The sequence below is a fragment of the Helicoverpa zea genome, chromosome 24 (genome assembly GCF_022581195.2).
Source record: "Helicoverpa zea isolate HzStark_Cry1AcR chromosome 24, ilHelZeax1.1, whole genome shotgun sequence".
In the NCBI taxonomy this organism is placed as follows: domain Eukaryota; kingdom Metazoa; phylum Arthropoda; class Insecta; order Lepidoptera; family Noctuidae; genus Helicoverpa; species Helicoverpa zea.
Genome location: NC_061475.1, coordinates 109,709 through 137,535, shown reverse-complemented (window position 1 = coordinate 137,535; position 27,827 = coordinate 109,709). Strand labels below are relative to the sequence as shown.

The 27,827-nt window shown below is 41.7% G+C and overlaps 3 protein-coding genes and 1 long non-coding RNA gene across 4 annotated transcripts; 1 reads left to right on the top strand and 3 right to left on the bottom strand.

Moving 5' to 3' along the window:
- Positions 1–2,140: 2,140 nt before the first annotated feature.
- LOC124642395 lies at positions 2,141–7,547 on the top strand. Its single transcript, XM_047180800.1, has 9 exons — positions 2,141–2,262; positions 2,816–2,905; positions 2,981–3,063; positions 3,246–3,371; positions 3,607–3,779; positions 4,066–4,226; positions 5,253–5,365; positions 5,467–5,517; positions 6,887–7,547. The coding sequence occupies exons 1-9, from the start codon at positions 2,217–2,219 to the stop codon at positions 7,442–7,444; spliced, it is 1,401 nt and encodes a 466-aa protein (XP_047036756.1). The 5' UTR covers positions 2,141–2,216; the 3' UTR covers positions 7,445–7,547.
- A 122-nt stretch (positions 7,548–7,669) lies between these two features.
- LOC124642433 lies at positions 7,670–11,765 on the bottom strand. Its single transcript, XR_006985767.1, has 3 exons — positions 11,454–11,765; positions 8,601–10,877; positions 7,670–8,024 (listed from the first exon to the last, which is right to left on the bottom strand). It is a non-coding gene; the product is annotated as an uncharacterized LOC124642433 (long non-coding RNA).
- A 3,845-nt stretch (positions 11,766–15,610) lies between these two features.
- LOC124642475 lies at positions 15,611–18,641 on the bottom strand. The gene is made up of 7 exons (XM_047180905.1): positions 18,600–18,641; positions 18,330–18,455; positions 17,926–18,089; positions 17,517–17,662; positions 16,441–16,553; positions 16,287–16,337; positions 15,611–16,165 (listed from the first exon to the last, which is right to left on the bottom strand). Exons 1-7 carry the CDS (start codon positions 18,639–18,641, stop codon positions 15,611–15,613), a joined length of 1,197 nt encoding a protein of 398 aa, XP_047036861.1.
- A 5,488-nt stretch (positions 18,642–24,129) lies between these two features.
- Positions 24,130–27,526, bottom strand: LOC124642145. Its single transcript, XM_047180456.1, has 8 exons — positions 27,512–27,526; positions 26,922–27,075; positions 26,371–26,479; positions 25,907–26,052; positions 25,465–25,542; positions 25,309–25,391; positions 24,882–25,004; positions 24,130–24,421 (listed from the first exon to the last, which is right to left on the bottom strand). The coding sequence occupies exons 1-8, from the start codon at positions 27,524–27,526 to the stop codon at positions 24,260–24,262; spliced, it is 870 nt and encodes a 289-aa protein (XP_047036412.1). The 3' UTR covers positions 24,130–24,259.
- Positions 27,527–27,827: the final 301 nt, after the last annotated feature.

Sequence of the window (27,827 nt, the reverse complement as noted above, 5' to 3'; positions counted from 1 at the left end):
TAGTGTATCTTTTTGCAGTCATCAGCTACCATAGCTACCGATAATAGGGATGTTTTTTTTTTCATTTCACTTATTTCACAATGAACACAGACAACACTATGTATATGACCCCACATTATTAGCATCCTAATGCAACTGTGTCGTTGAGGGATTGTCGTTCCTCGCGGGAGGATGTCATGATGATGATGATGATGAATGCAACTATCCCAATTTAATTGTCTCTTCTGTCCGTCGTCATCTCACAAGTCATTCTATCCAGCCATATCCCTCTCTTGATCGTCATTATTGTACAATATGCCTACAGTTCCGAGTGCATCGCATCGGTCTGTTAGAGTGAAGGAATAGTGAGTGCACCTATGTTTGCGCAATGTGATAGGTACCTATAATATCTTGCGCAGTTGGCTAATCTCGTTGACTGAAAGCCTAAAACTATCGTATAGTTTGCTCTTTGTGTATGGTCCGTTGTTTAGCTTAGATTAGTTAGTAGTGGCATAAGTAGATAGTGCAGTAGTGAGCAGTATGTGAGAATGTTGCAGGCGGCGTGTCGGCGGGGTGCGACGTGAGCTCCGTGGCGGTGTCCGAGGGGCTCCTCGGACAGAGCGCCGACTTCATGTGGCTGGGGGTGCTGCAAGTCTATATACGTTAGTCTCACATTTATATCTGATCTCATCCTCATCTCCCGAGCCATTGTCCCAACAAGATAGTTGGGGAAAAGGCTACAAAAGGATAAAAGGGTACCAGTGTTTACAAGGACTGCCCTATCTGACCTCCTCAACCCAGTTACCCGGGCAACCCAATACCCCATGGTATGACTGGTTGTTAGACTTACAGAACATGTTCAATGACAGTCGGGACCTATTTATATCTGTGTTTTTTTCGGATATGTATATGTAGAATAAAGTTTCTTGTCGGTTCTTCTCCTTAAGACTTACTTCTTGGAAGCGTGAACCTAACTTTTGACGGTTCGTAAGAATCAGTAAATACGTCTAAATGAAAAAAAAAATCTGCTTGTTTGACTTTTTTCGATCGTAAAGTTAAGCAATCACGCCCAGTCCTCTGTGTTTCGGAAGGCACGTTCAATAAGTGGGTACCGGTTGTCATTTGAACATCTTTGGCAGTCGTTTTAGACAGAAGCCAGAAAAGTTTAAGCAGACGGAATGTTAGTAGTGACGCTATAATGTTGTCACCATGTTGGTCATCAGGAGACTTCGACAAGCGGCACGTGGCGATGTCAGGCATCGTGCTCATCACGCCGCGGTACGCGCTCGGCAACGCGGACGACGTGGCCAGGATACCGGAGCGAGTGTTCAGGTGACCACTCTAAATAACAATGAGGATCCAACTGCCTTGTGCCTGCTTAATCTGCCATACTGGCTTAGTACTACAAGATTATCTTGTAAAGAAAGAGAATATGTACATACATAATGGTTGTATAATACACAGCACAGCACGGTGAGTATGGGCAAAGCTGAGGAGCTTGTGGGGGGACTTTTTCCAGCAGTAGATGATTTAGAATATTATAAAGCTGGTTTATTCGATGACAACATGTTTGGCGTTGTGTTGGACAGGGAGGAGACGGTGGCGGTGTTCATCCGCGCCACCAACACGCCGTACGCAGTGTCGGTGCTGTCGTACACCGTGCACCCGGAGTACGAGCACACCACCATGCACAGCCTCGCCGTCGTCGAGCTGGACGTCAGCGGTGAAGCATGTGAGTCAAACACGGACTAAGGATACACCAATACGCCGTACGCAGTGTCGGTGCTGTCGTACACCGTGCACCCGGAGTACGAGCACACCACCATGCACAGCCTCGCCGTCGTCGAGCTGGACGTCAGCGGTGAAGCATGTGAGTCAAACACGGACTAAGGATACACCAACACGCCGTACGCAGTGTCGGTGCTGTCGTACACCGTGCACCCGGAGTACGAGCACACCACCATGCACAGCCTCGCCGTCGTCGAGCTGGACGTCAGCGGTGAAGCATGTGAGTCAAACACGGACTAAGGATACACCAACACGCCGTACGCAGTGTCGGTGCTGTCGTACACCGTGCACCCGGAGTACGAGCACACCACCATGCACACCTCGCCGTCGTCGAGCTGGACGTCAGCGGTGAAGCATGTGAGTCAAACACGGACTAAGGATACACCAACACGCCGTACGCAGTGTCGGTGCTGTCGTACACCGTGCACCCGGAGTACGAGCACACCACCATGCACAGCCTCGCCGTCGTCGAGTTGGACGTCAGCGGTGAAGCATGTGAGTCAAACACGGACTAAGGATACACGGCCTAAGGATAAAAAATAAAATAAAATAAGGAAATATGAGCGGGAATGCCATAAAGCAGGTAGGTCAGGCGCCTTCTTCTAGCTCAAATTCGAATGGTCTGAGACATCTATCTGCCAACGATTTTTGGTATGACAAAAAATGGTCGGGTCCAAAGAAGGCGTGTAATGGGAAAAACAGTAACGTTCCTAGTCCACAGCATACTCGCATCTTGGAGCGCTGCTTTCTTAGGATTAGGAGATTTTCCGCTATAGCACCTCCGCTAATCATTTTGTTCTCCATAGAGTCAAACGACCAACTGTTCTCAACCTGCGTTTGTATGTAGATTCTTTTGTATCTGATCACTTAAAGTATTGACACATTCTTTTGGTATTCAAATAAATTTTTGGTATATAAACTTACTGTATGATACTATATTTTTATGCATTTCTAGAAATGATAGCAAGTGTTTTATACATATACATAAATAAGTCAATTAGAATAATTGTAATAGATTTTCCGAAGGCATATTTATTTTCATTTTCAGTTCAGCTGATCCCGGTGTGCTTACACCCTCAACAGGACACGAAGCAGGACTCACAACCCGAGAAACTTTACCTCATCGGGTACACGGATGGTCAGTATCGTTCTTTCGTTCATTCATTTGCTCATAATCAAGGTCTCAATGACTAAGTGTAGTTTTTCTTTTCAGAACATAAAGCTCTGGAAAAAGTAATTTACCAAATAACACCCTTGAAAGATAAAGTTTGCGATGAGTACAATGAACGAATAGGGGTAAGTATCTTGTAATTTTTGTACAGACTATAAAAAACGTTTCATGCGTTCATCATGTTTAGTACTTTCTTAACAAAATGAAGTTTAGATTGAATCTTTCAAATTAAGTATTGATTTTGGGTGATTTAAAAAAGTATGACCATGTATAGGACCTATTTAATTCTCAAGTTTACTGATTTCAGGTTACAGGGCAGAGCAATATCCCAACTGCGTCCGTGTGTGGGTACGCGCCATACTCCTCCATCAAGTGTCAGTGGGACGACGGCATGGCGCTCGTGTCCAACGCCACCAATGGAGTCTTCACTTTGGTTACTCAATATTACACTTTTTCCCCTATTATTATATCCTATTTTCGCTCTTACCCTCCCTAAACATATCCTCATCTACCTGAATTTAATAAATGTGTGCATGCACATAAGTGACAACCATCTCGGATAAATGTTTTTCAAAGGCTGGCTGGCCCCACCCTTGAAAATATAAAAGTCCCGTTAGGTATACTTTTGGCTTTTTCTACGTCCAAAATAGCTGAGGTTTGTATACCAGATGGGGCTTAGTATCCACGGTCCCGGGTGCACGGCGCCGGCGCGGTACATCGCTCTGTCCCCCTACGTGAGCTGGCTCCGCCTGGTGACCGGCTCCGACGCGGACTCGCCGCAGCCGCCGCAGCCGCCGCAGCCCGACCAGCCCGCTTACATCCCCGCGCACAAACTCTTCACGTCAGTAGTAGTCAAACATGCCTCACAATATTCAATGGAATATCATCCATTATAAGGGGCAATTCAACTATATTGATATTAGGCAGTGTGATGATGGCTGTTCAGAAGTTACCCCGTTAGAGACGCTTGTAAACTGAACATTAGTTGTTTGATAAATTCCAGTTCTTTCAGAAACTATTTTTTCATGCTGTTTTGTCTAGCTTGATAACTCTGGGAGTACTATTTTTGTGTGAACATACATTTTTAAAGACATACTTACTTCACGAGTTGTTTTATATTATTTCAGTTCAAATGAAACTCGACGATCAAGCGTGGATTTCTATCTTATTGGTCACGATTTTATTCCTCATCAAAAAAAGACTGAAAAACATAATAAAGGAGGATGGCTGAAAAACTTCTATATTGAGCCTATCGAACGAGATAGCAAGACCCTTGCTATATATCCAAGTGAGTTATATGTATATACACATAGATGAATCAGGAAGCTTGATGCTCGCGCGGCTATCTATGGCAGGACGAGTGCGATGGCAGTAGCTCTCACTTGTCATGTGAACAGTTGCAGACGGGTTGCCTGGGTTGACACTCCGCGTACAACACAGGTTCTCAGCTGCATGCAGTTAGACTGGGAGCTGACCCTCACATACCTACTTGGAAAAAGGCTGATGATCTGAGCTAGTGTTTGATGCCTTACTCATATTTATACTTGTCGGAGGCGTCATCAGGATGGCACTATCGTAAGACATCAGTTAGGGTAATCAAGCAAAGAGATAACTCAAAGAAACCCAAAACTCAAACAAACTAAAAACTTTATTCAAATTAGTCAGAACAAAAGACAGCCCCCAAAACGCCCGCCCTTCGCCACTTCCAATGTGTTTTGGCTGGGGAGAAGAAGTGGCGGAACAAACTCCCCAGCAACACATGTCTGTCTGTTAGGTTAGAAGAACCATTACAAAACAAAAATCAAAAGACTTTACAATAAATTTAGGTACTACAACGCTAGGCAATAACACTGGGTACACTACACGTAAAGGCTGATTTACATTGAGTCAGTAACTGACGTCAGTGTAGACGCCGAAAACTGACGCGTGCTATTTACACGAAGTCAGTGTAGTGTCAGTGTTTCGTCAGTAGTACTGTACTGACTTCAAATCAATTTACACGATGGCAGTGCCGGGTCAGCACTGACTTGTCAGTGGACTGACGTCAGTTACTGACTCAATGTAAATCAGTCTTAACGAAAGGCAGTAACGCGACAACTCCACGAAGACTCGACGAAGCCTCGACCAAGACTCAACTCCACGGACGCCACGCCGACCACCACAACTCTGCCAAGCGCGCCAAAATGTTGTTTCACCGGAAACGCCGCTAGAGGGCGCGCTTGCGTGACGTTTAGTGTCCGTACTATTGACAGTCTCCGACATACTTATATTATGGGAAAAACTGGTGAAATATAAACTTTTTATACGTTTTCAGTCGAAGAATTGTTCGAAATATCTCCTGATGACTGCAAAAAGAGACGAACACTAATGTACCGCGAGGATATTTTTGTTACCGTGCCCGAATCCCGCACAGAAATCACTTATAAGGTACAAACACTTAATCACAGTTACAGGGTGTATACAATTAAATAATTAAACTAATAAGGATTGAATTTGAAATTTTATTGATTCTGTTGTTTTATTCACAGTTGGACCTGTACGATTTAAAAACCTTGTTCTGCAAATGTATTACATTGAAGGTAAGTTTTAGTCATTTGATTTAACGTCTTTAAGTGCACTGAAGGTAGTAAACTTTATGTCATTTTTTTATTATTTATTCCTTTATTTCAGGCAACTAGGGATCATAAGCATACAAATGCATATATGTATACCATTCATAACAATACTTATAAACTAATATATAAATTATCACTACTGCACACGAAGTGTCGGCGTCGTGTTTCGCTGCGTGGTGTCGCCTAGTCATCCTCAGAATCTCCGAAAGACTCAGAATCTAGAAGTGATGAGTTGGAACTCGTAGTTCGTATTGTGGCGCGACTCCAACTTCTTCACTCTCAAGGTTCAGTTGGTCTTGGACGGGACATACTCCACGATCTGCTCCACTGTCGTGGTGTGATGTAGACGGGACACGTACAGCGTCGTTGGTACTGCAGGACGTACCAGGATGTTGGGTCCAGTTATTGCGGTACCGCACATGTTCCTACAAGGTTTCTTCTTTTTCCATGCTACCTTTGTGAAGCCATCCTTGTCGCACGTATCCTTCTTAGGACCAGTCTGTGGCTGTGATGTGGCACGGGTTTGTTTACCCCCTTTTGCTTTGGCCCGCTTTGTTTGCGTCACAGCGGGCTTGTTGGTGGCTGCAACTGCTGCGTAGGCGCGTTTGGGGGTCGATGTTCCTACGCGTGGTTCGGCCGCAGGTGTTGACACAGCAGCGGTGGGCCGGGGTGCATCGTCAGCGACATCAGCGACCGGTGACGCACTCGAATTCGCCGACGCGAAACTGATGACGGACGCATTTTGCCCAAAATTTTGCGCATCCTGAGTGGCAGCCATGACGCGATGCGCGCGCCTCACTTCATCTCATCTCATCTCACTCTCACTCATAACTCAATATATAATAATTGCATTTATTTTGTTTTGAAATGTATCAATTTTAAATAAGTTTGTGCGTGTTTTGTGTAGTGAAAATAGATTATAAATAGGTATAGTTATACAAAAGACAACATGTGTCGGGAATTCTTAACCTACGTGGTTAAGAATTCCCGACACATGTTGTCTTTTGTATAACTACACGGCGTTGCCGCATTTAAAAGCAGGCTATTGGTTCGTTATCAAAATATAAATGGTATCTTTAATATATTTACTGTTTCGAACTGTTGACTGTTCTGAAGAGTGTTTGTTTAGAAGTTTTGATAAGTAGATTCCATCAGGTTCGTTTTAGGTGCAGATAAAAAAAAATACTAGCATATCATTGATAGCAATAAACTTAACCTTGAAAACCTAGTATGTCAAGGTTCAGTTTTGAGAATAAAAAACGTTATAAAACTCCAAGCCTAGTCGGGGACGTAAATAGCAAGCTCAAACTTTAACAGTTCATTTCTCATACAGGTAAAGTGTTTCGAGCGATCCTACGCGTATCTCTCGTTTAGAGAAGAGTTCGACTTCGTAGAGGGAACTGAAGACCTTCAAACAATTAGGTTCGAAGTGAATAAGTACGGATCAATGCCTATCCGTACCGCGCCACCAGGCAAAAATGCCAAACCTAAAAAGTTGATTGACGATCAATCAAACTACAAACCTACATTCATCACGTTCGATACCAAAAAAGGAACCGTATTGTCTAACCAGTTGTATTTAAGGTTTTGGTTTCCAGTGACAGGCAAACTTGAATTAAAAATGTATGGAGCTCCGATTGATATGAACCCTTATACTTTGGACACGACAACCCGGGCCGGGCATACAGAGCCAGAATATCACGATCCAAGTTATTACTTGGGCGGTAGTATTCCACAAATGATGCACCGAGGAGTCGCAGACACCCTGGTGGCCGACGTGCACGAGCCGGTGAGTGCGGGACGCCACCTCGCGACAACTCCGCTGTGTGTGACTGTACTGTGCTTGCTCACCATCACTTTATCTTTGAACACATTGTTATACTTACGGTAGCTGTTCACTATGTGTAGCATGAAAACATTTGAAAACTGATATTGTTGTATTTATACTAGTAATCGATTTATTGTTCCAAGTAAAAGGCTTTATGAATACTGAATCGTTGTTTATTTCAACTATTACTATAACTTATTGATCCTTGATCTGTCATTTGATTTGATACCTTGTAACGTGTAGGTTTAGTGGTAGGTAGTCTACTAGGTGAGGAAATAAAAAGAGTAATTTAGAAAATTAGTATATAAGTATATTCTACAAAAGGATCGGCAGAGCCGGGAGTGAGTTTAGAATATTCGAGCACGCGTTAAGCTCTAGCCCGCCATAGAACACTACTACCCTGTATAGTCAGGCAGCTCGGCAGCGGTCAGGCGGGGTACGTGTGCAGCGCGCTAGTAGATGCCGGACGCGCAGGTAGATGCAGGACACGTAGATAGGCGCGGCACGTAGGTAGGCACAGGCACGTAGGTAGACACAGGCACGTAGGTAGACACAGGCACGTAGGTAGACAAGCGCGTAGGTAGGTGCACTTAGGGTAGGTGCACTACGGTAGGTGCACTGGAGGTAGTCAGGTACTTGAACCCTGGAATGTCCGTTACGTTCCGTCTTAGTTACGGTCCGGTTATATCCAGCCACGACTGCAACATCCCGATTTCCACTTACTCACTACCTAACTAGATGGAAAGCAGTGATCAAGCACTAGATAGCATCGAGATGAGGCAGCCTAGGCAGCGTGACAATCATAATCACAGCTAACAAAATGTAATCTGAATGCAAGTGATGAAGGTGAAAGTATTTGCATGATTTACAAAGCACAGCACTAGTTTAAATGAAGTTAATGAAATTAATAAATAGGTAGTCACTATAAGAAATTATTTGAAAAGAAGAATATGGAAAAATAATTGTAGGGCGTGGCCCTCATGACACGGTCAAAGTGCACCGGTCATGTAAGGTCAAATACCACATGATATATTTTTTAAAAGCGTTATGGCGATACACAGGTTATAATATTCCACAAGAACAGCAACAAAGGCGTGATCGTAGCATGAAATAACATAATGAATGCACAATGAAATTAGCAAGTCATCCTACGACACGTCACGTACTCACGTATAACTTTTCTAGATGCACATAATAAGCTTTATTTTGCAACACTCACCCGATCTGGGGTATACACTGACTTTAAAAGTTATTTTAAAAGCACAATAGTTTATTAAAGGTTAATTTATTTGCAATAAAAATCGCGAGTTAAAAATGTACATAGACCAGTAGTAGTAGTAGACTGTATCGGCTCGCGGCGTCGTGCTCGTGACCGTCTCGCGATTGACCGCCGGCTCTGCTCGCGTCGCCTCATAGGAGGGATAGTTCGCCGAACCGGTTTCCGTCACCCGTCAACGGCTCACGGCTCGCGGCGCGCGGCCGAGATATAGCAAGTCTAGTATTTTTAAATATTCAAAATATAACGTACAACGTTACAGTACCCCTCTTTTTAGCGTAGGATTTTTCCTAGGAAAAATCCGCTGCTTTCGCTCTTGCTAACAACTGATCTGAGTTTCTCTTTCATTCGTCTTCATTCATAATGTAATCATCCCTCACCTTCCATTTTTCCTTACATTAAATAGCCGACATCACACTAGACATCTGTGCGTCAGCGTCCTTTCGACCTGAGTATTCCGCTTACAGTGCACAGAACACTCACCCAGTTCAGTCATGGCTGGTAGAGGATAAAGTTGAAATCGAGCGATTACTAACTACACATAACTATTATTGATAGATTGAATATTAGAAAGGATAAATACATAAGTTATGTTTGTGATTTTAAGGCTTACTTATAGAGTAATCAACCGCTCTTGCAAAGGCTTATTTAAGGAGTTGCACCGCTCCGTAGAATACCAAAGGTGTAGGGCCTTTAGCATACAGAAGGGATCTATGGGGTAGAACCACGATCAAGTTTCGTTTATAACCATCGGTGTAGGGCCGATAGTCATAATATATTTAATATGGTAGGAATATGATGTATGGGGTAGACCATCATCATATAAACTATTGGGGTAGACCAATAGGTGAAAATAGAAAAGCAATAGTTATGGGTAGTAGTAGTAAGTGGGTGTAGTTTACGTTATTAAGTTTAGTTTTTTAGTTTATATTATTTTATTTAGTTTATATTATGTATTTGTTTTAGTTACATGTAGTGCATTTAGTTTTAGTTGATTTTTAAAATTTGTTTAAAATTAAATATATTTAGCCATAATCAACGAAGTTTAAGTATTAACAATTTTAATTATTTTACCTAGCCGTAGTAACATTCTGATAAAATTAGTTTAAGTTATTCTTTATAGTTAATCAATTTAATAGTTTATTTATATTAATAGTTCATTTCATTAGTGTATAAATTGTGACTTTCTTGTAGGGTTCTATTAGAAGTAATTTTAGGTTTAGTGTGGTGATTTTAATGTTTGGAATAGATACGATTAAAATTATAAGTTTGTTATTTGTAATATAGGAGGTAATTTAACTATCTGTTTCCGAAGTTCGCTAACCGAATCTCCCCCAGTACCACCACGAACGGTAACTTCATAGTCTAGTTCAGCTTTTTGTAGCGATAAAAACTTAATAGGGTAAGACATGATAAAAATTAAAACCGCAGAGAAGGAGTGTGTTGCAAAATAAAGACAAAAATAATAAAGACAAAACAATTCGGATGCAAAATCAGCACGTTTGTGGTCAGTCTAACCATATGTGAAAATATATTTAAGGTATGTAAACTTTGAATTTAAATGTGAAGAAAAAAAATAAAATTTGGGGGTAGAAAAATATTGACGGTAGGTCAAGTAAAAATGGACGGTTAAATTTAAATATTAGAGAGAAAAAAAATTATTAAAAAGATGTGGGTAGATTCACATTTGGTAGGCTGTGATTAAATTCAACACAACTGACAGACAACCAACACCAGGACAACTACAAAATGCTTAGCAAACAAGAACTAAACACGGCTCGATATATTCTACCTTTATTGGGCGCCACTGTAACGTGTAGGTTTAGTGGTAGGTAGTCTACTAGGTGAGGAAATAAAAAGAGTAATTTAGAAAATTAGTATATAAGTATATTCTACAAAAGGATCGGCAGAGCCGGGAGTGAGTTTAGAATATTCGAGCACGCGTTAAGCTCTAGCCCGCCATAGAACACTACTACCCTGTATAGTCAGGCAGCTCGGCAGCGGTCAGGCGGGGTACGTGTGCAGCGCGCTAGTAGATGCCGGACGCGCAGGTAGATGCAGGACACGTAGATAGGCGCGGCACGTAGGTAGGCACAGGCACGTAGGTAGACACAGGCACGTAGGTAGACACAGGCACGTAGGTAGACAAGCGCGTAGGTAGGTGCACTTAGGGTAGGTGCACTACGGTAGGTGCACTGGAGGTAGTCAGGTACTTGAACCCTGGAATGTCCGTTACGTTCCGTCTTAGTTACGGTCCGGTTATATCCAGCCACGACTGCAACATCCCGATTTCCACTTACTCACTACCTAACTAGATGGAAAGCAGTGATCAAGCACTAGATAGCATCGAGATGAGGCAGCCTAGGCAGCGTGACAATCATAATCACAGCTAACAAAATGTAATCTGAATGCAAGTGATGAAGGTGAAAGTATTTGCATGATTTACAAAGCACAGCACTAGTTTAAATGAAGTTAATGAAATTAATAAATAGGTAGTCACTATAAGAAATTATTTGAAAAGAAGAATATGGAAAAATAATTGTAGGGCGTGGCCCTCATGACACGGTCAAAGTGCACCGGTCATGTAAGGTCAAATACCACATGATATATTTTTTAAAAGCGTTATGGCGATACACAGGTTATAATATTCCACAAGAACAGCAACAAAGGCGTGATCGTAGCATGAAATAACATAATGAATGCACAATGAAATTAGCAAGTCATCCTACGACACGTCACGTACTCACGTATAACTTTTCTAGATGCACATAATAAGCTTTATTTTGCAACACTCACCCGATCTGGGGTATACACTGACTTTAAAAGTTATTTTAAAAGCACAATAGTTTATTAAAGGTTAATTTATTTGCAATAAAAATCGCGAGTTAAAAATGTACATAGACCAGTAGTAGTAGTAGACTGTATCGGCTCGCGGCGTCGTGCTCGTGACCGTCTCGCGATTGACCGCCGGCTCTGCTCGCGTCGCCTCATAGGAGGGATAGTTCGCCGAACCGGTTTCCGTCACCCGTCAACGGCTCACGGCTCGCGGCGCGCGGCCGAGATATAGCAAGTCTAGTATTTTTAAATATTCAAAATATAACGTACAACGTTACAACCTATATTGTATAGGTAGGTAGCTTAAAAATAACTAGTCCACCATCTTGTATATTCAGTCACGTTGGATTTAGGATGACGTCACATAGCTAACATGCATTGTCATCGGAGGGAGGAGGCGGGGGGAACCTACCCTTAAAAACATTTTCTGCCATTTTTTTTTACTTTACGACTTTGTCGACGTGCTTGATCTAGATAATGGCACCAAACAGCTCCGTAACGGTCACTGAGATTATCCTCGAGCAGACGGACAACCGGACGGCCAGACAGATAGACATGGCGAAATAATAGGGGTTCCCAGTAGACTGCGGAACCTTAAAAACACTGTAGTGTACCTTCACGATAAAACAGTGGTGAAGTGTATGGTCATGAGCAAAAGATGGCACATAATGAGTGGACATTAGCAGTGGTGTGGACACGAGATGCGTTCGTTACGGGAGCGACACGCCGCGGGCGCACCGTCTCACTGACGACGTGACAAGCACTCGCATTCATGTCACTGCATTCGATGCTTACTTTTGTATGAGAAACAAGTTGAAGTATCCTTCAACTTGTTTCTCATACAAAAGGGAAAATTTAAGGGATGTAATTCCAGTTTCTGTAGCTGTCATGATAAAAAGGCTGAACCGCTTGATTTGGGTATGTAGATAGATGGTAACCTAGAAACGGAGAGGGGCTAAAAAAAGGGAAGGTAGAGTTTCCTAGGGATGTAAAAGCAGTCAGTTTTTGCAGGTTAATGGTGAAGAGAAAACATGACACAGGAGCGTGGCAACTGCAGACACGATAACAAGACTACACCCATTAATATGCAAATCTTCATCGAGAAGACTTTTTGTTTGTTTCGCATTCATCGCAGGTGTTAATTATATTAAAGACGAGAGGCAGGTGAGCGCGCGGGCGACGCTATGCTGATCATTCAATAACTGCAGATTGGATAGCAGATGAGAACATCAGACCTATGCATACTATTAGTTTAATGCTACTTTATAAGGAGTCAGGGTGTTTTGTAAGTCTATCGGTTGCTGGAGATAATATTTTAACATCCCAAGTTCACCGACATCATAAACGTCAGTTTCTTTATTTTACAGTTTAATATGAATTTCCACGTTCTATTATCAAAGTAAGTACAGTAACAGTGACTTTAATAAAGCGGACGTCTGTGTTGTAGGTGAACTTATGCCTTAAAACCTTACTTTGTTGTACCGTGTGTTGAACGGCCATGTGTTTGCCTTAACAAACTTTTGAGTCGATTTTAATTTGAATCATGTTTTTTTATAAATATTAGAGGGCATTTGGGATATCCAATGAAGATATTCATTTATAAAAATTGCATCGCAGGCAGGAGCATTAGTGAAAGAAGTATATTGCATGCAGAATCGAATGCTTCCAGATACCTAATTATGAACACACTCAGACTGTTGATTATAATAAAAAACTTTCACGAAACATAATGACTTTCATATAATATTTCGATTAAGTTTGGGTGGATGTAGGTACACACACATGTAGAAGTTTAAAGTTACTTCAGAACTGATGCTGATGAAGACAACAATCTGAACTGTCGCTTTGTGGTCATAAAAAGATACCGCCTTCATCAATCCTTCAATATCTATATTGTATAGGGAGTCATCAACCTGTAAGTATAAATAAAGTTCAGTTACTTTAACTATTTTTCATGTTTAATTTTAATTATTTTAGTATACTTAATTAACGATACTATATGATATATGTACTGGTCCTATACATATACTACCCCTAACTCCATTATGTTTTACCCCTATATACTCCATTATGCACCGCTAAACTGTAGGTCCCGGCTGTCACTGAACATCCTTGGCAGTCGTTACGGGTAGTCAGAAGCCAGTAAGTCTGACACCAGTCTAACCAAGGGGTATCAGGTTGCCCGGTTGTTGGGTTGAGGAGAGGCATTCGCTTCTTGTAAAGCACTGGTACTCAGCTGAATCCGGTTAGACTGGAAGCCGACCCCAACATGATTGGGAAAAGGCTCGGAGGATGATGATGATGACTCCATTACGTACCGCCCCTATGTACTCCATTATGTACTGCCTCTGTGTACTATATTATGTACTACCCTATGTACTACCCCTATGTACTCCATTATGTACTACCACTATGTACTACCCCTATGTACTGCTTTATGTACTACCCCTATATACTTCATTATGTACTACCCCTATGTACTCCATTATATACTACCTCTATATACTCCATTATATACTACCCCTATGTACTCCATTATCTACTACCCCTATGTACTCCATTATATACTACCTCTATATACTCCATTATATACTACCCCTATGTACTCCATTATCTACTACCCCTATGTACTCCATTATATACTACCTCTATATACTCCATTATATACTACCCCTATGTACTCCATTATATACTACCCCTATGTACTCCATTATCTACTACCCCTATGTACTCCATTATATACTACCTCTATATACTCCATTATGTACTACCCCTAGGTTCTCCATTATATACTACCTCTATAGTCCATTATGTACTACCCCTATGTACTCCATTATGTACTACCCCTATGTACTCCATTATGTACTACCCCTATGTACTCCATTATATACTACCTCTATATACTCCATTATATACTACCCCTATGTACTCCATTATCTACTACCCCTATGTACTCCATTATATACTACCTCTATATACTCCATTATGTACTACCCCTAGGTTCTCCATTATATACTACCTCTATACTCCATTATGTACTACCCCTATGTACTCAATTATGTACTACCCCTATGTACTCCATTATGTACTACCCCTATGTACTTCATTATATACTACCTCTATATACTCCATTATGTACTACCCCTAGGTTCTCCATTATATACTACCTCTATACTCCATTATGTACTACCCCTATGTACTCAATTATGTACTACCCCTATGTACTCAATTATGTACTACCCCTATGTACTCCATTATGCACTACCCCTATGTACTCCATTATGCACTGCCCTAATGTACTACCCTTATATTACTGTCTCTATGTACTCCCCCATGTACCACCCCTATGTACTACATTTCACCGCATACATGTTCGCCGCATTGTACAAAAATAAAATCGGTTCAAGCAATCCAAAATAACCGCCGAACACCCAACATACATGACACATCTAGTTTTTATGAATTAGTAAGCAACCCAATATTCCGAGCGGCAATAACCCAATTTACTTTGGGTCCGTTCAGGCAGACCAGCTCGGAGAGCAGAGCAAATTCTTAACACGTTGAAAATTGAGTACTTATATAGTTTTTGAAATAAGGTTTATTTATGCATGCGCACTGCTTTTGTCATTAAGAATGCTCGAATGCGCTCGGTGTGAAATAATAAGAGGAGCCGACCGGCTCCGATCGTATATTTTTTCTTGACGTTTGGCTCCGTTTGCATGCTCTTTAATACTCGCGCAGCCGATCAGCCCCCGTCTGTGTGGACGGACCCTTAGGGCTACTTCGCGTCATATCCCTCCCGCTGTGGTGCAGCGTGAGGGAGTGTCAGACTATTACTGACTAACACCCGCCATGCTCCTTCTGAAGCCCTCTATGTACCAGGGTCGGGGCAACTATCGCGAACAATCCCGCAGCCAGGACCCAGTGTTCCTCTAGTAGTAGCGCTTCGTGATATATGGGATACCGGGAATTTCAACACTGGGACTTGCAATAAATACTGGCCCCAATGTTTAGTTCTTCAAATAAACAACGATTCAGTATTCATAAAGCCTTTTATTTTAAGGATCAATACAACAATATCAGTTTTCAAATGTTTTTATGCTACACATAGTGAACAGCTACCGTAAGTATAACAATGTGTTCAAAGATAAAGTGATGGTGAGCAAGCACAGTACAGTCACACTCAGTGGAGTTGTCGCGAGGCGGCGTCCCGCACTCACCGGCTCGTGCACGTCGGCCACCAATGTGTCTGCGACTCCTCGGTGCATCACGTCTGGAGCAGTGACCCAGGAATGTTCTCCTTCAACTTCCTCCAGGTATCTCCGCACAGGTCGCGGCGTCGTATCCAAATCATAAGGGGTCATTTCAATCGGAGCGCCAAACATTTTGAAGATAAGTCTGGCTTTCCCATTATATGTAAACGTTAGATACAACTCGTTAGATAGTACGGTTCCTTTTTTGGTATCGAATGTGATGAATTTAGGGTAATAGTTTGATAAATCGTCCGTTTTCTTTTTAGTTTTGTCGTTTTTGCCTGGTGGCGCGGTACGAATGGGCACTGATCCGTACGTATATACGTTGAAGTCAATTGTTTGAAGATCTTCAGTTCCCGATACGAAGTCGAACTCTTCTCTAAACGAGAGGTACGCGTAGGATCGCTCTTGACAAATTACCTGTAAGAAAAATGAACTGTTAAGGTTTGAGCTTGTTACGTCCCCGGCGGCACCCGAGCCACTTCGCCAGAGGCTACTTTCAGTGCACTTAAAGACGTTAAATCAAATGAATGAAACTTACATTCAATGTAACACATTTGCAGACCAAGTTTTTCAAATCGTACAGGGACAACTGTGAATAAAACAACAGAATCAATAAACTATCAAATTCAATGCGTATTAGTTTAAAATATTTAATTCTATACATCTTGTTAGTATTGGTTAAGACCTCGTACCTTATAAGTGATGTTTCCTTGTGTCCCGGGGGCGTCGAGACGAAACTCCTCGCGGTACATTAGCATTCGTCTCTTGTTGCAGTCATCATGAGATATCTCGAACTTTTCTTCAACTGAAAATGTACAAAAGTTTATATCTCGCTAGTTTTTGCAGTAATAAGTAAAGAACAATGTCAGGTTTCGGCCCAACCAATCAACTTTTAAAACTGAATTCTCACGGACACAAAGTTTTTTACTACAACAATTTAGATATAAAATACTAACTTCTTATAAAATATTTAATTGTTATCTACTTTTCCAAAAAGAAATATCATTTTAATAAGTAATTATTTTGTTTATCGAGTTCAGGTTTTTCGTTTTAATAATTTGGAATAATTTGGTTTTGAGAAGTTCAATGCAAAAGTGGAAAACATAGAAAAGCTTCTAACATTAAACTACACAAAAAACTGTAAGAATTTTCACTGTACATGAAATATTTTTATTGAGTCTAAGTTACTATGGACGTCTGACATTGTTCCCTACACAAAGTGTGTCATACCTCATCTCATTAAATGTTCTGATTAATATATATCGATATAACACCAGGAAAAAGTAAAAATACACAAAAAAAAACGAACAAAATAAACTATATATGTAAAAATGAAACCCGCTTTCCGTTGTAACGACATAACATGAAAACGGCTTGACCGATTTGGCTGAAAATTAGAGCGGAGGTAACATAGACCCGGGAGAAGGTTTTTGTCACCATCCGGCTACGGGACGCGGGTGAAACCCTACCCTACCTATAATAAAAATGTGCGAGAATTAAAACACCATTTTTATCGCTGCTTTACACATGATGTTGTTCATTAGCCTTTTTTCAAGTAGATATATAAGGTCAGCCCCCAATCTAACTGCATGTAGCTGAGGACCTGTGTTGTACGCGGAGTGTCAACCCAGGCATCCCGATACCCCCGGGTGCCTGCAACTGTTCACATGACAAGTGAGAGCTACTGTCATCGCACTCGTCCTGCCAGAGATAGCCGCGCAAGCATCAAGCTTCCTGATTCATCTATGTGCATTTACATATAACTCACTTGGATATATAGCTAGGGTTTTGTTATCTCGTTCGACAGGCTTAATATAGTAGTGATCCAGCGGTAACCCTCTAAGTGAGAGATGAGGAATAAAATCGTGACCAAGAACATAGTATTCCACGCCTTTTCGTCGAGTTTGGTTTGATCTGAAATAATATGAAACAACTATTAAAGTAAGTATTACTCTCAGAGTTATCAGCTAGACAAGCAGCATGAAAAAATATGAATGTTTTCTGAAGGCGCTGGCATTTATCAAACAACTAATGTCCAGTTTACAAGCGTCTCTACAGGGGTAACTTTTCACCGAGCATCATCACACTGCCCAATATATAGTTGAATTGACTCTTAAAAATTGATGATATTCCATTGAATTTTGTGAGGTATGTTTGCGTTCTGCACCGTGACTCACCTGAAGAGTTTGTGTGCGGGGATGTAGGCGGGCTGGTCGGGCTGCGGCGGCCGCGGCGAGTCCGCGTCGGAGCCGGTCACCAGGCGCAGCCAGCTCACGTAGGGGGACAGAGCGATGTACCGCGCCGGCGCCGTGCACCCGGGGCCGTGGATACTAAGCCCCATCTGCTATACAAACCTCAGCTATTTTGGACGTAGAAATAACCAAAAGTATACTGAGGGAACTTTTATATTTCCAGGGGGGGGGGTGGAGCAGCCAGGCTTCGAAAAACATTTATAACAGCTGATATATCACTCATGTGTTAGTAAACATTTATTAAATTCAGGTAGATGAGGAAGCGTTAAGAGAGAGAAAGAGCGAAAATAGGATATAATAATAGGTGGAAAAGTGTAATATTGAGTAACCAGAGTGAAGACTCCATTGGTGGCGTTGGACACGAGCGCCATGCCGTCGTCCCACTGACACTTGATGGAGGAGTATGGCGCGTACCCACACACTGACGCAGTTGGGATATTGCCCTGCTCTGAAAACTGAAGTCAGTAAACTTGAGTTTAGTCTTTAAAAGCACCCAAAATCAAAACCTGTTTGAGTAATAATTCGAAATATAAGTATGTACTAAAAGTGATGGACAAAGAAACATATTATAGTCTGTACAAAAATGACAAGGTGCTTACCCCCGTTCGTTCATAGAAATCATCACAAATTTTATTTTTCATGGGTCGTATTTGGTAAATTACTTTTTCCAGAATTTCATTATCTGAAAGTAAAACAAGAAGTCATTAAGACTCAGACGAAAACGAGCTATGAATGAACGGAACGATACTGACCATCCGTGTATCCGATGAGGTACAGTTTCTCGGGTTGAGAGTCCTGTACCTTGTCTTGTTGAAGGGGTAAGCACACCGGTATCAGCTGAACTGAAAATATAAATGCCATCGGAAAATCGAATCAAGTAAATGTATCAGTAAGAGTATTACCAATTTATATTGTCCCATGTTGTATTGCTGTGTCCCATGTTGTCATTTATATTGTTGCTTGAAAACATTTGCTATCATTTGTATATATGCATAAAAATATAGTATCATAAGTAAGTTTATACCAAATATTGGTCTGAATACCAAAATAATGCGTAAATACTTTGAGACTTAAGTTACAAAACAATGGACTATACCTCGAAGTTCAAAATGCCGATGTACTGTAGCCATAAAGTACACAGGATCAAAGTACTGTATTGAGAATGTTCATGATACCGATGAACGGAATATCGGAAGTTGTATAAACAAGCGCATGAAGAGAACTGTTGGTCGTTCACTCACATGCTTCACCGCTGACGTCCAGCTCGACGACGGCGAGGCTGTGCATGGTGGTGTGCTCGTACTCCGGGTGCACGGTGTACGACAGCACCGACACTGCGTACGGCGTGTTGGTGTATCCTTAGTCCGTGTTTGACTCACATGCTTCACGGCTGACGTCCAGCTCGACGACGGCGAGGCTGTGCATGGTGGTGTGCTCGTACTCCGGGTGCACGGTGTACGACAGCACCGACACTGCGTACGGCGTGTTGGTGTATCCTTAGTCCGTGTTTGACTCACATGTTTCACCGCTGACGTCCAGCTCGACGACGGCGAGGCTGTGCATGGTGGTGTGCTCGTACTCCGGGTGCACGGTGTACGACAGCACCGACACTGCGTACGGCGTGTTGGTGTATCCTTAGTCCGTGTTTGACTCACATGCTTCACCGCTGACGTCCAGCTCGACGACGGCGAGGCTGTGCATGGTGGTGTGCTCGTACTCCGGGTGCACGGTGTACGACAGCACCGACACTGCGTACGGCGTGTTGGTGTATCCTTAGTCCGTGTTTGACTCACATGCTTCACCGCTGACGTCCAGCTCGACGACGGCGAGGCTGTGCATGGTGGTGTGCTCGTACTCCGGGTGCACGGTGTACGACAGCACCGACACTGCGTACGGCGTGTTGGTGTATCCTTAGTCCGTGTTTGACTCACATGCTTCACCGCTGACGTCCAGCTCGACGACGGCGAGGCTGTGCATGGTGGTGTGCTCGTACTCCGGGTGCACGGTGTACGACAGCACCGACACTGCGTACGGCGTGTTGGTGGCGCGGATGAACACCGCCACCGTCTCCTCCCTGTCACACACAACGCCAAATATGTTGTCATTGATGAACCAGCTTTATAATATTCTAAATCATCTACTGCTGGAAAAAGTCCCCCCACAAGCTCCTCAGATTTGCCCATACTCACCGTGCTGTGCGGTGGGAAATTTTTAAGTTCCGAAGATGCTATTATATAACCATTATGAATTCTGTTTCTTTTTAAGGTAATCTAATAAGCCAATGTGTCAGATTAAGCAAGCACAAGGCAGTTGGATCCTCATTGTTATTTAGAGTGGTAACCTGAACACTCGCTCCGGTATCCTGGCCACGTCGTCCGCGTTGCCGAGCGCGTACCGCGGCGTGATGAGCACGATGCCTGACATCGCCACGTGCCGCTTGTCGAAGTCTCCTGGTGACCAACATGGTGACAACATTATAGCTTCACTACTTACATTCCATCTGCTTAAACTTTTCTGACTTCTGTCTAAAACGACTGCCAAAGATGTTCAAATCATAACGTGCCATCCGAAACACAGAGCACTGGGCGTGAATGTTTAACTTTACAATCGGTCGATCAAACTCAAACAAACGACATGTCATTGAACATCTTCATCATCGTTACCGGTAGTCAGAAGCCAGTAAGTCTGACAACCAGTCTTACCAAGGGGTATTATGTTGTCCGGGTAACTGGGTTGAGGAGGTCAGATAGAGCAGTCGCTCCTTGTAAAACACTGGTGCTCAGCTGAATCCAGTGAGACTGGTAGCCTTTTCCCAGACTATGTGGTTGGGAAAAAGGCTCGGGAGATGAGGATGAGATCAGATATAAATGCGAGACTAACGTATATAGACTTGCAGCACCCCCAGCCACATGAAGTCCCTGGTCTGACCGAGTAGCCCCTCAGACACTGGCTCGGCGTCCATGTCACACGCCGCCGACGCACCGCCTGCAACATTCTCACATACTGCTTACTACTGCACTATCTACTTATGCCACTACTAACAAAACCAAGCTAAAAAACGGACCATGCACAAGTTTAAGGTTTTTTTTTATTCAAGGAGATCAACAACCTGCGCAGGACATAAAATATTGCAATTCACAAGCATTGCGCTTACACAGGTGTACTCACGTATCCTTCACTTCACTCTAATGGCCCGATGGGATGTACTCAGAACTATAGGCATATTGTGCAGTAATGATGCCCTCCTAACCAATTATCGGCTACGGCGGCTGTTCTCATGTAAGGAAATTATCCAACTGCGCAGGACATATTATAGTGCACAAGCATTTGCGCAGACCCAGATGCACTCACTATTCCTTCACTCTCATAGCCCGATGAGACGGTAATCTTATATTCGCGTAAGTCAGAAATGAATATAAATAAACTAAATAAATAATTTAGTGTTTGTGTAATTGTGAAATACACGAAATGAAGAAAACCATCCCCGTTATACGTAGCTACGGGAGTAGATGGCTTCAAACAGATACACAAATCTAACCTTCGACCTCATATCAAAAAACGTTTGGTTAATGATAGGGCTCCTTTTACACAATGTGGTACTTTCGTAAAATTCAAAACTAGGATAAAAACTTACCAAAAAAAGTAATTATTAACTGAACAAACAGCATTTCTTTTTCCAACATTATTAAAAAAAATATTAAATTTGAATTTACAATTAAACTTCAATATAAGACTGTATGCACTGCTCACTGTTTGGTATATGTTTTGATAATAACTACAGTTCAACTCGCTAATCGCTAAACCTGTGAATTTATAGACACGGAGCAGTAACCAATGCAAACATGGAGTATTCATTCCGTTAAAATAACTTGGATGGTTCGTACTACAGATACTATAGGCCTGTGAGGCACAGATACCACCAAAGTGGAGAAATTTTTGAACAATCAATAGAATATAGTTATTCAAATACAAATATTATGTAACATTTTATGTTTTAACATCCATTCAATAGTATTCCTAAGTGAAGATATTGTATTGGTTATTCTGCTTTTGTTGGACAATATTGTTGAGCTGATAATTAAATAAAGCATTATAAACGTGGTAAATACTCAGACACAAAGTACAAAGTACATAAAGTGACCAACAAGAACTTACCTCTACAATCAACATATTTTACAGTGTAGATGAATGAATAAACTTTTTCAATCGATCAAAAAAAAAAACATTACATTCACTGCATTTTATCAATACATTCATACTATAACTATTGTTTTAATGTTATAATACCATTTCGATAGTAACGATACTAGCTCCTGTTAAAATTCATTTGTCTTTTTCGTTGAGTCCTCTGGCAGCAGCCTGGTTTTGCTACATTCTCCGTGTACTGTGTCTAACATTTTAATAATATTGTGTTGTTTGTTGTGGAAGTATAACATCCTGCGGTCGCCGGTTCACCTAATGCTAAGCTGCTACTGTCAACAGTCGTGTTCAGTGTCAAACATTGCGAATTCCTGACAATAGAAAAGCAATATTTATGAATTATAAAACAGTCATAGAAACATTACTTACGATGATAATGTCCAGCTCACTGACACTTGAATTTCATTAGAGATCAATTAAATGCAGTTCAGGACAGCACGAGTGTAAATGAAATAGGTACGGATTACAAGGTGACAAGAGGAACACAGCCTGGGCGCCATATTGCACTCCCGGGGACAACTGGTTGCTGGCAGTCAACACTGCATTGTCCTGAAACCTGAGAACATTGGGGATTGTAGAACTAGTGCCTAAATCTGTAGTACCTATAAACTATAAAGTTCCTACTGGGTTGCTGCGGGGAACATTAAGGTTGCCTGCAGGTGCTTAGGTAATAGTAAGTTCTTTCTTCTTGCCTATGTTAATATGTATGAACCATTATTATGTATCATCTAGCACTGTGTCTTTTCTTATTCATATTGTCATCTAAAATAGTAAGCTTTGTTAGTTAGCTTTGATGGTGATTAATAAAACATAGATAGCCTTTATATGAGTACCAGGCTTAATAATATTTGGAACACAAGGCAATAATATTACCTAATGTTACTTGTGAGAAGACGGCAGACAGAAGAGTATGGAGAGAGAAAACATGGTGCGCGGACCACAAATAAAAATGAGATAAAATAAGGGCAGGAGGATGATGATGATGAATCACGATTGGTTGCGCGGTAATTTTCATACTCATAATTTGTTATATTGGTAATTTCACTCGTGTTTGCAATCCTATTCCCTTCCTTTTCCCGCACATACCTCAACGCATTCGTTGGAGCGAGAGGCGACACTAGCGCCCTTGAGTCGTGTGTGCAACATAACAAACAAAAAAATGGCTGACAACGCGCGCGAGAGCTCACGTCTCTCTCCGATAAAAAAATCGATATTGAGTGGAAAATTGGTGTGATTTGTGTTGAACTTTATTTGTGGCAGTGCTCCTCGTACAAGAAATCGCCGTAGAAGACAACAGGTACTGTGCTCCTTTCCTTTAGGCATACTTTCTTGTTTTGTGTCGCCCGCAGTATGCCGATTTTCCCGTCGCTTTTGCAATCACCAGTTTTTTAAAAATTTTCGCATCTTTTTGAACCATATTGCGTTTCCCGCGTAACCAACGATCAAAACCTTACCCAAATATGATGACAAAAGCCAATATTGAATGATTTGTTCGAGAAATTAAGTTTGTCTCTATTCTGACAAAAAATTAAATACTCCCGCCCTACAACCGAAAGGGACTAATTATGATGAATAGAGACGAGTTCGCGTGTGGTCGCAAGTATTCAGTAGGTGTTAGCTTGGAACAAAGGCTCGCAATGTGGGAGTCTCCCTGAACTCTTTACGAAATCTTTGTAAAATATTCGCGGCCACTCATAGACTGTTTAAATATTTATCTTCAGAGCTCTGCGGTAAAATCAACCTTTTATTTTAAATCCTTACTTAAATGTTCAAAAACAAAACAAAATTATAATTTCTTCTAGTAAATTAATAAACAAAGCCCTTATAATATAGTTTAATAAATTATTGCTTAGTTTCTTTATTTTATTTTACAGTAAACTTAAAAAACAACTTCCGAAAAGGAGATGTTTAAAATCCGGCCCACTAAATGAAAAATCCATAAAAATCTATGGAATTCGGGAAAAATACAGATAAGTTGCTTAAATTCATATTTTTATTGTAAAAATAATTATTTACTTTTAACGTTAAATACCCCCACTCTACGGGAAATAGGTACGGACTAGACGGACGGTTTATGGCTGTTGTCTCTCCTGTAGTCTTCGATGGCGTCATACATGGGTACGTTCTCGGCGGTGGCCGACCTGATCCAGTCCAAGTACTGGAAGATGTCGATGAAGCGAGCCGGCGCCGCGCAGCCGGGCCCGCGGACTCCGAACCCGACCTGTATGATGATCAGTGCAAACTAATATATTTTACTTGACTACGTAGAAATAAAGAAACGAAAAATAATACATGATAAATTAGCAACTCATGCATGGAGAAAGAGACCTTACGTGCTACACCAATATTATAATAATACATTCAAGACCGATTTCCGCCACGGCGGCTGTTCTCTTGTTAGGAGATGAGCCAGCTGCGCAGGAGATACTATAGTGCACGAGCATTTGCGCAGATACAAGTGCACTCACTATTCCTTCACTCTCATAGCCCGATGGGACGGCAATCCGACACAAACGGACAGAGATCAGGCGCAGGACCGACATTTACGTGCTCTCCGATGCACGGGTGAATCAATCACCAACTACCAGGCTCCGGGCTGCTTTATGAAAGTTTCTAAACCCCATAAAGCGATATACAGGGATGCAGTAAATGATGACGATGAAGGAGTACATGCTACAGACCAGAGTGAACCAGCCAGTGGCGTTGGAGACGAGAGCCATGCCGTTGTCCCACACGCAGTGCGTTCCGTTGTACGGAGCGAAGCCGCACACGTATGCGGTCGGCGCGCGCTTAGCATCTGACAGCTGAAACAATGGCAAGAATCTTTTAATAAACTCAGAACCTCCTTTTTCCATCGGCACTAAAACCTTCTCCTGAATGTAACAAATACTTTTCTGAAAACCGCATCCAAATTGCTTTAGATAAAGGCGAGATAATTGCGGACAAACATACAGACATACAAACAATCAAACTGAGAACCTCCTTTTTTTAAGTCAGTTAAAAATGGTTTCTTTGAAAATTCAAATAGATGTCTATGTATATGATACTCCAATTAAACTCATGTTACAAAACTAATAATTATAATTTTCTATCATATAAGATACTTACTCCTGCCCTGTTATAAAATTCTTCACAAACTTTTTTCTCCAAATATTGTATTTTGTAAATAACCTTTTCCAAAACTTGATTTTCTGAAACAATGCAATGCAGCACAAATAGGAGTAAGAATGAAATAAATTAAATAATAATGCAAATGAATCTTACCATCTGTGTAGCCAGTGAGATATAGAAAACCAGAAGTATTGAACATTGCTTCAGGAAAGCAAATAGGATTTAATGGATCTGAAAAATACATAAATGATATAAGGACTTATGAAATACCTCGCATCTCCAACTATACATCTAAATATATAATCTAAAACCTCACTTGAAGAGAGATTACCACTATAGATGATTGATTCACCCGTGCATCGGAGAGCACGTTAATGTCGGTCTCTCTCCGGTGGTGTCGGATTGCCGTCCTATCGGGCTATGAGAGTGAAGGAATAGTGTATGCACCTATGTCCAAGCAAATGCTTGTGCATTATAATATGTCGTGCTCAGCTGGCTGATCACTTTATACGAGAACAGCCGCCGTAGCCGAAATCGGCCTTGGACGTATTATATTACAAAAAGGCTAGGCAGATGATAATGGAGTGTCACTCACAGTCTTGTGCGTCGTCCGAGTTTAGCTCGAGGACGGCGATGGTGTTGAGCGTGGAGTACTCGTACTCCGGGTGCGTCATGTAGGATAGCGGCGCCACCGACCACGGCGTGTCGTCTGCCGCCAGGAACACTGCCAGCGAGTCTGACCTGAGGAACATGGAAACATGAAGAGTTGCCGTAATGCAGCCAGGTCTGGTGCCTTCTTCTAGCTCAAGCGCGTACGGTAAGCATGACCGAAACTATATATTACGACTAGCGACCCACTCTGGCTTCGCGCGGGATAGTTCATGTCCCTTCGTACGCTCAAATCTTCAAAACTACGCAACTGATTTTCATGCGGATTTTTAAATAGGTATAATAAAAACCATTAAATTGTGGGGAAATATTGATAACACGTGCGGAGTCAGGGCGGGTCGCTAATAGACTACAATACATTAGGATATCCGTAAGGTCTTAGGTACTTACTCGAGTACATTCTTGGGTACCCTGACGACGTCGTCAGCGTTGACGAGCGCGTGCTTCACCTTGATGAGCACAATGCCTGACACCGCCACCTTAAACGTGTTCCCCTCATCTGTAATGACATATTTATATCTAGTTTAACTTGTACATTAAAAAAAGGATTTTCGGAGGAAAAAAAGGTATCCGCTTCCGGAAAAAGTAAATAAAATAAATTAAAATAAAAGCTAAACAAAGTAAACAGCAAGGGTCAAAGGTTGAATTCAGGTTATTTAATTATCGTTTTGGAAGCAGCCACTATAGCACTGGTAAGAAATCAAGTTACTTAATGCTAACGTAGATGAAACTTTTCTAAGTTTGTATGTACTTTCTGAGTAGGTATATCTTAGACACCAATGACTGATAAAAAGGTGAAGGAAAACATCTTGAGGAAACCTGGACTAGAGTCTGAAATCACCAACCCACATTGAGCAAGCGTGGTAATTAATACTCAATCCTTCTCCGTGTGAGAGGAGGCCTGTGCCCAGCAGTGGGACGATAGAAAGGCTGTAACTAACGTAGATGCACTTTGAGTACGCCGAGCCAGTTGAACACGCCACTCTGGCGCAGGTTGCCCTCGCGCACGCGCGCCGTCGTCGACACGTCGCATCGCGCGCTCAAGTGCTCTGCAACTAATGTTGACTTATGAAGAACCTTCTTCTTCCTCCAGCTCTGTTCCAAATTTTATTTGGGGTCGGCAATGTGTCTTCCGCTTCCATCCTTCCCTGTCACTCGTCATTCTGACACTCACTCCCTTCCTATCCATGTCATCTTTCAGGCAATCCATCTATCTTTTCTTAGTTATGAAGGACCTTTACATAATCGACATGTTTAAATGGTGAACAGACTCCTGTCTGAATCGACGGTGGCGAAAGAATAGAATTTTGTCATGTGTCTCATCCTTATTTCTTGCAGATTCGGATTTCATAATTGTATTAAAGAATTCTATAATTCGATTCCTACACCGCAGTCACCGCGGTCGATTCTGATAGATGTGCTTTCACCATTACAATTGGTTAAAAATTAGATTAGAATTAATTTAATACAAAATTTAATGGGGAAATCTTTTTTTAATCAACTTACCAAAAAGTAATATCAACAAACTAACGAACAGTAACCGCATAGTTCAAGATTTTTATTTCGAAAAACTAAAACCTGTTCAAATCCATTCAATCACAGCGCAGACCAACCGTGTAATGACTACACGACACTAATTACTAATTGATGGCTAATTACTTTCGTTTGTTTTGACTTATTTGTCAAAACAAACGAAATATGTACTTTTTATTTGCCACCGATCTGTTTAATATTCTTTAAATAATAGCACAATAAAGTCATAGAAAGACGAAAAAACATAAAAGCTAAATACATAATACAGTGTACAGTGATATTGGACCGTGGGCGGTGTTCCCACATAAACCGCG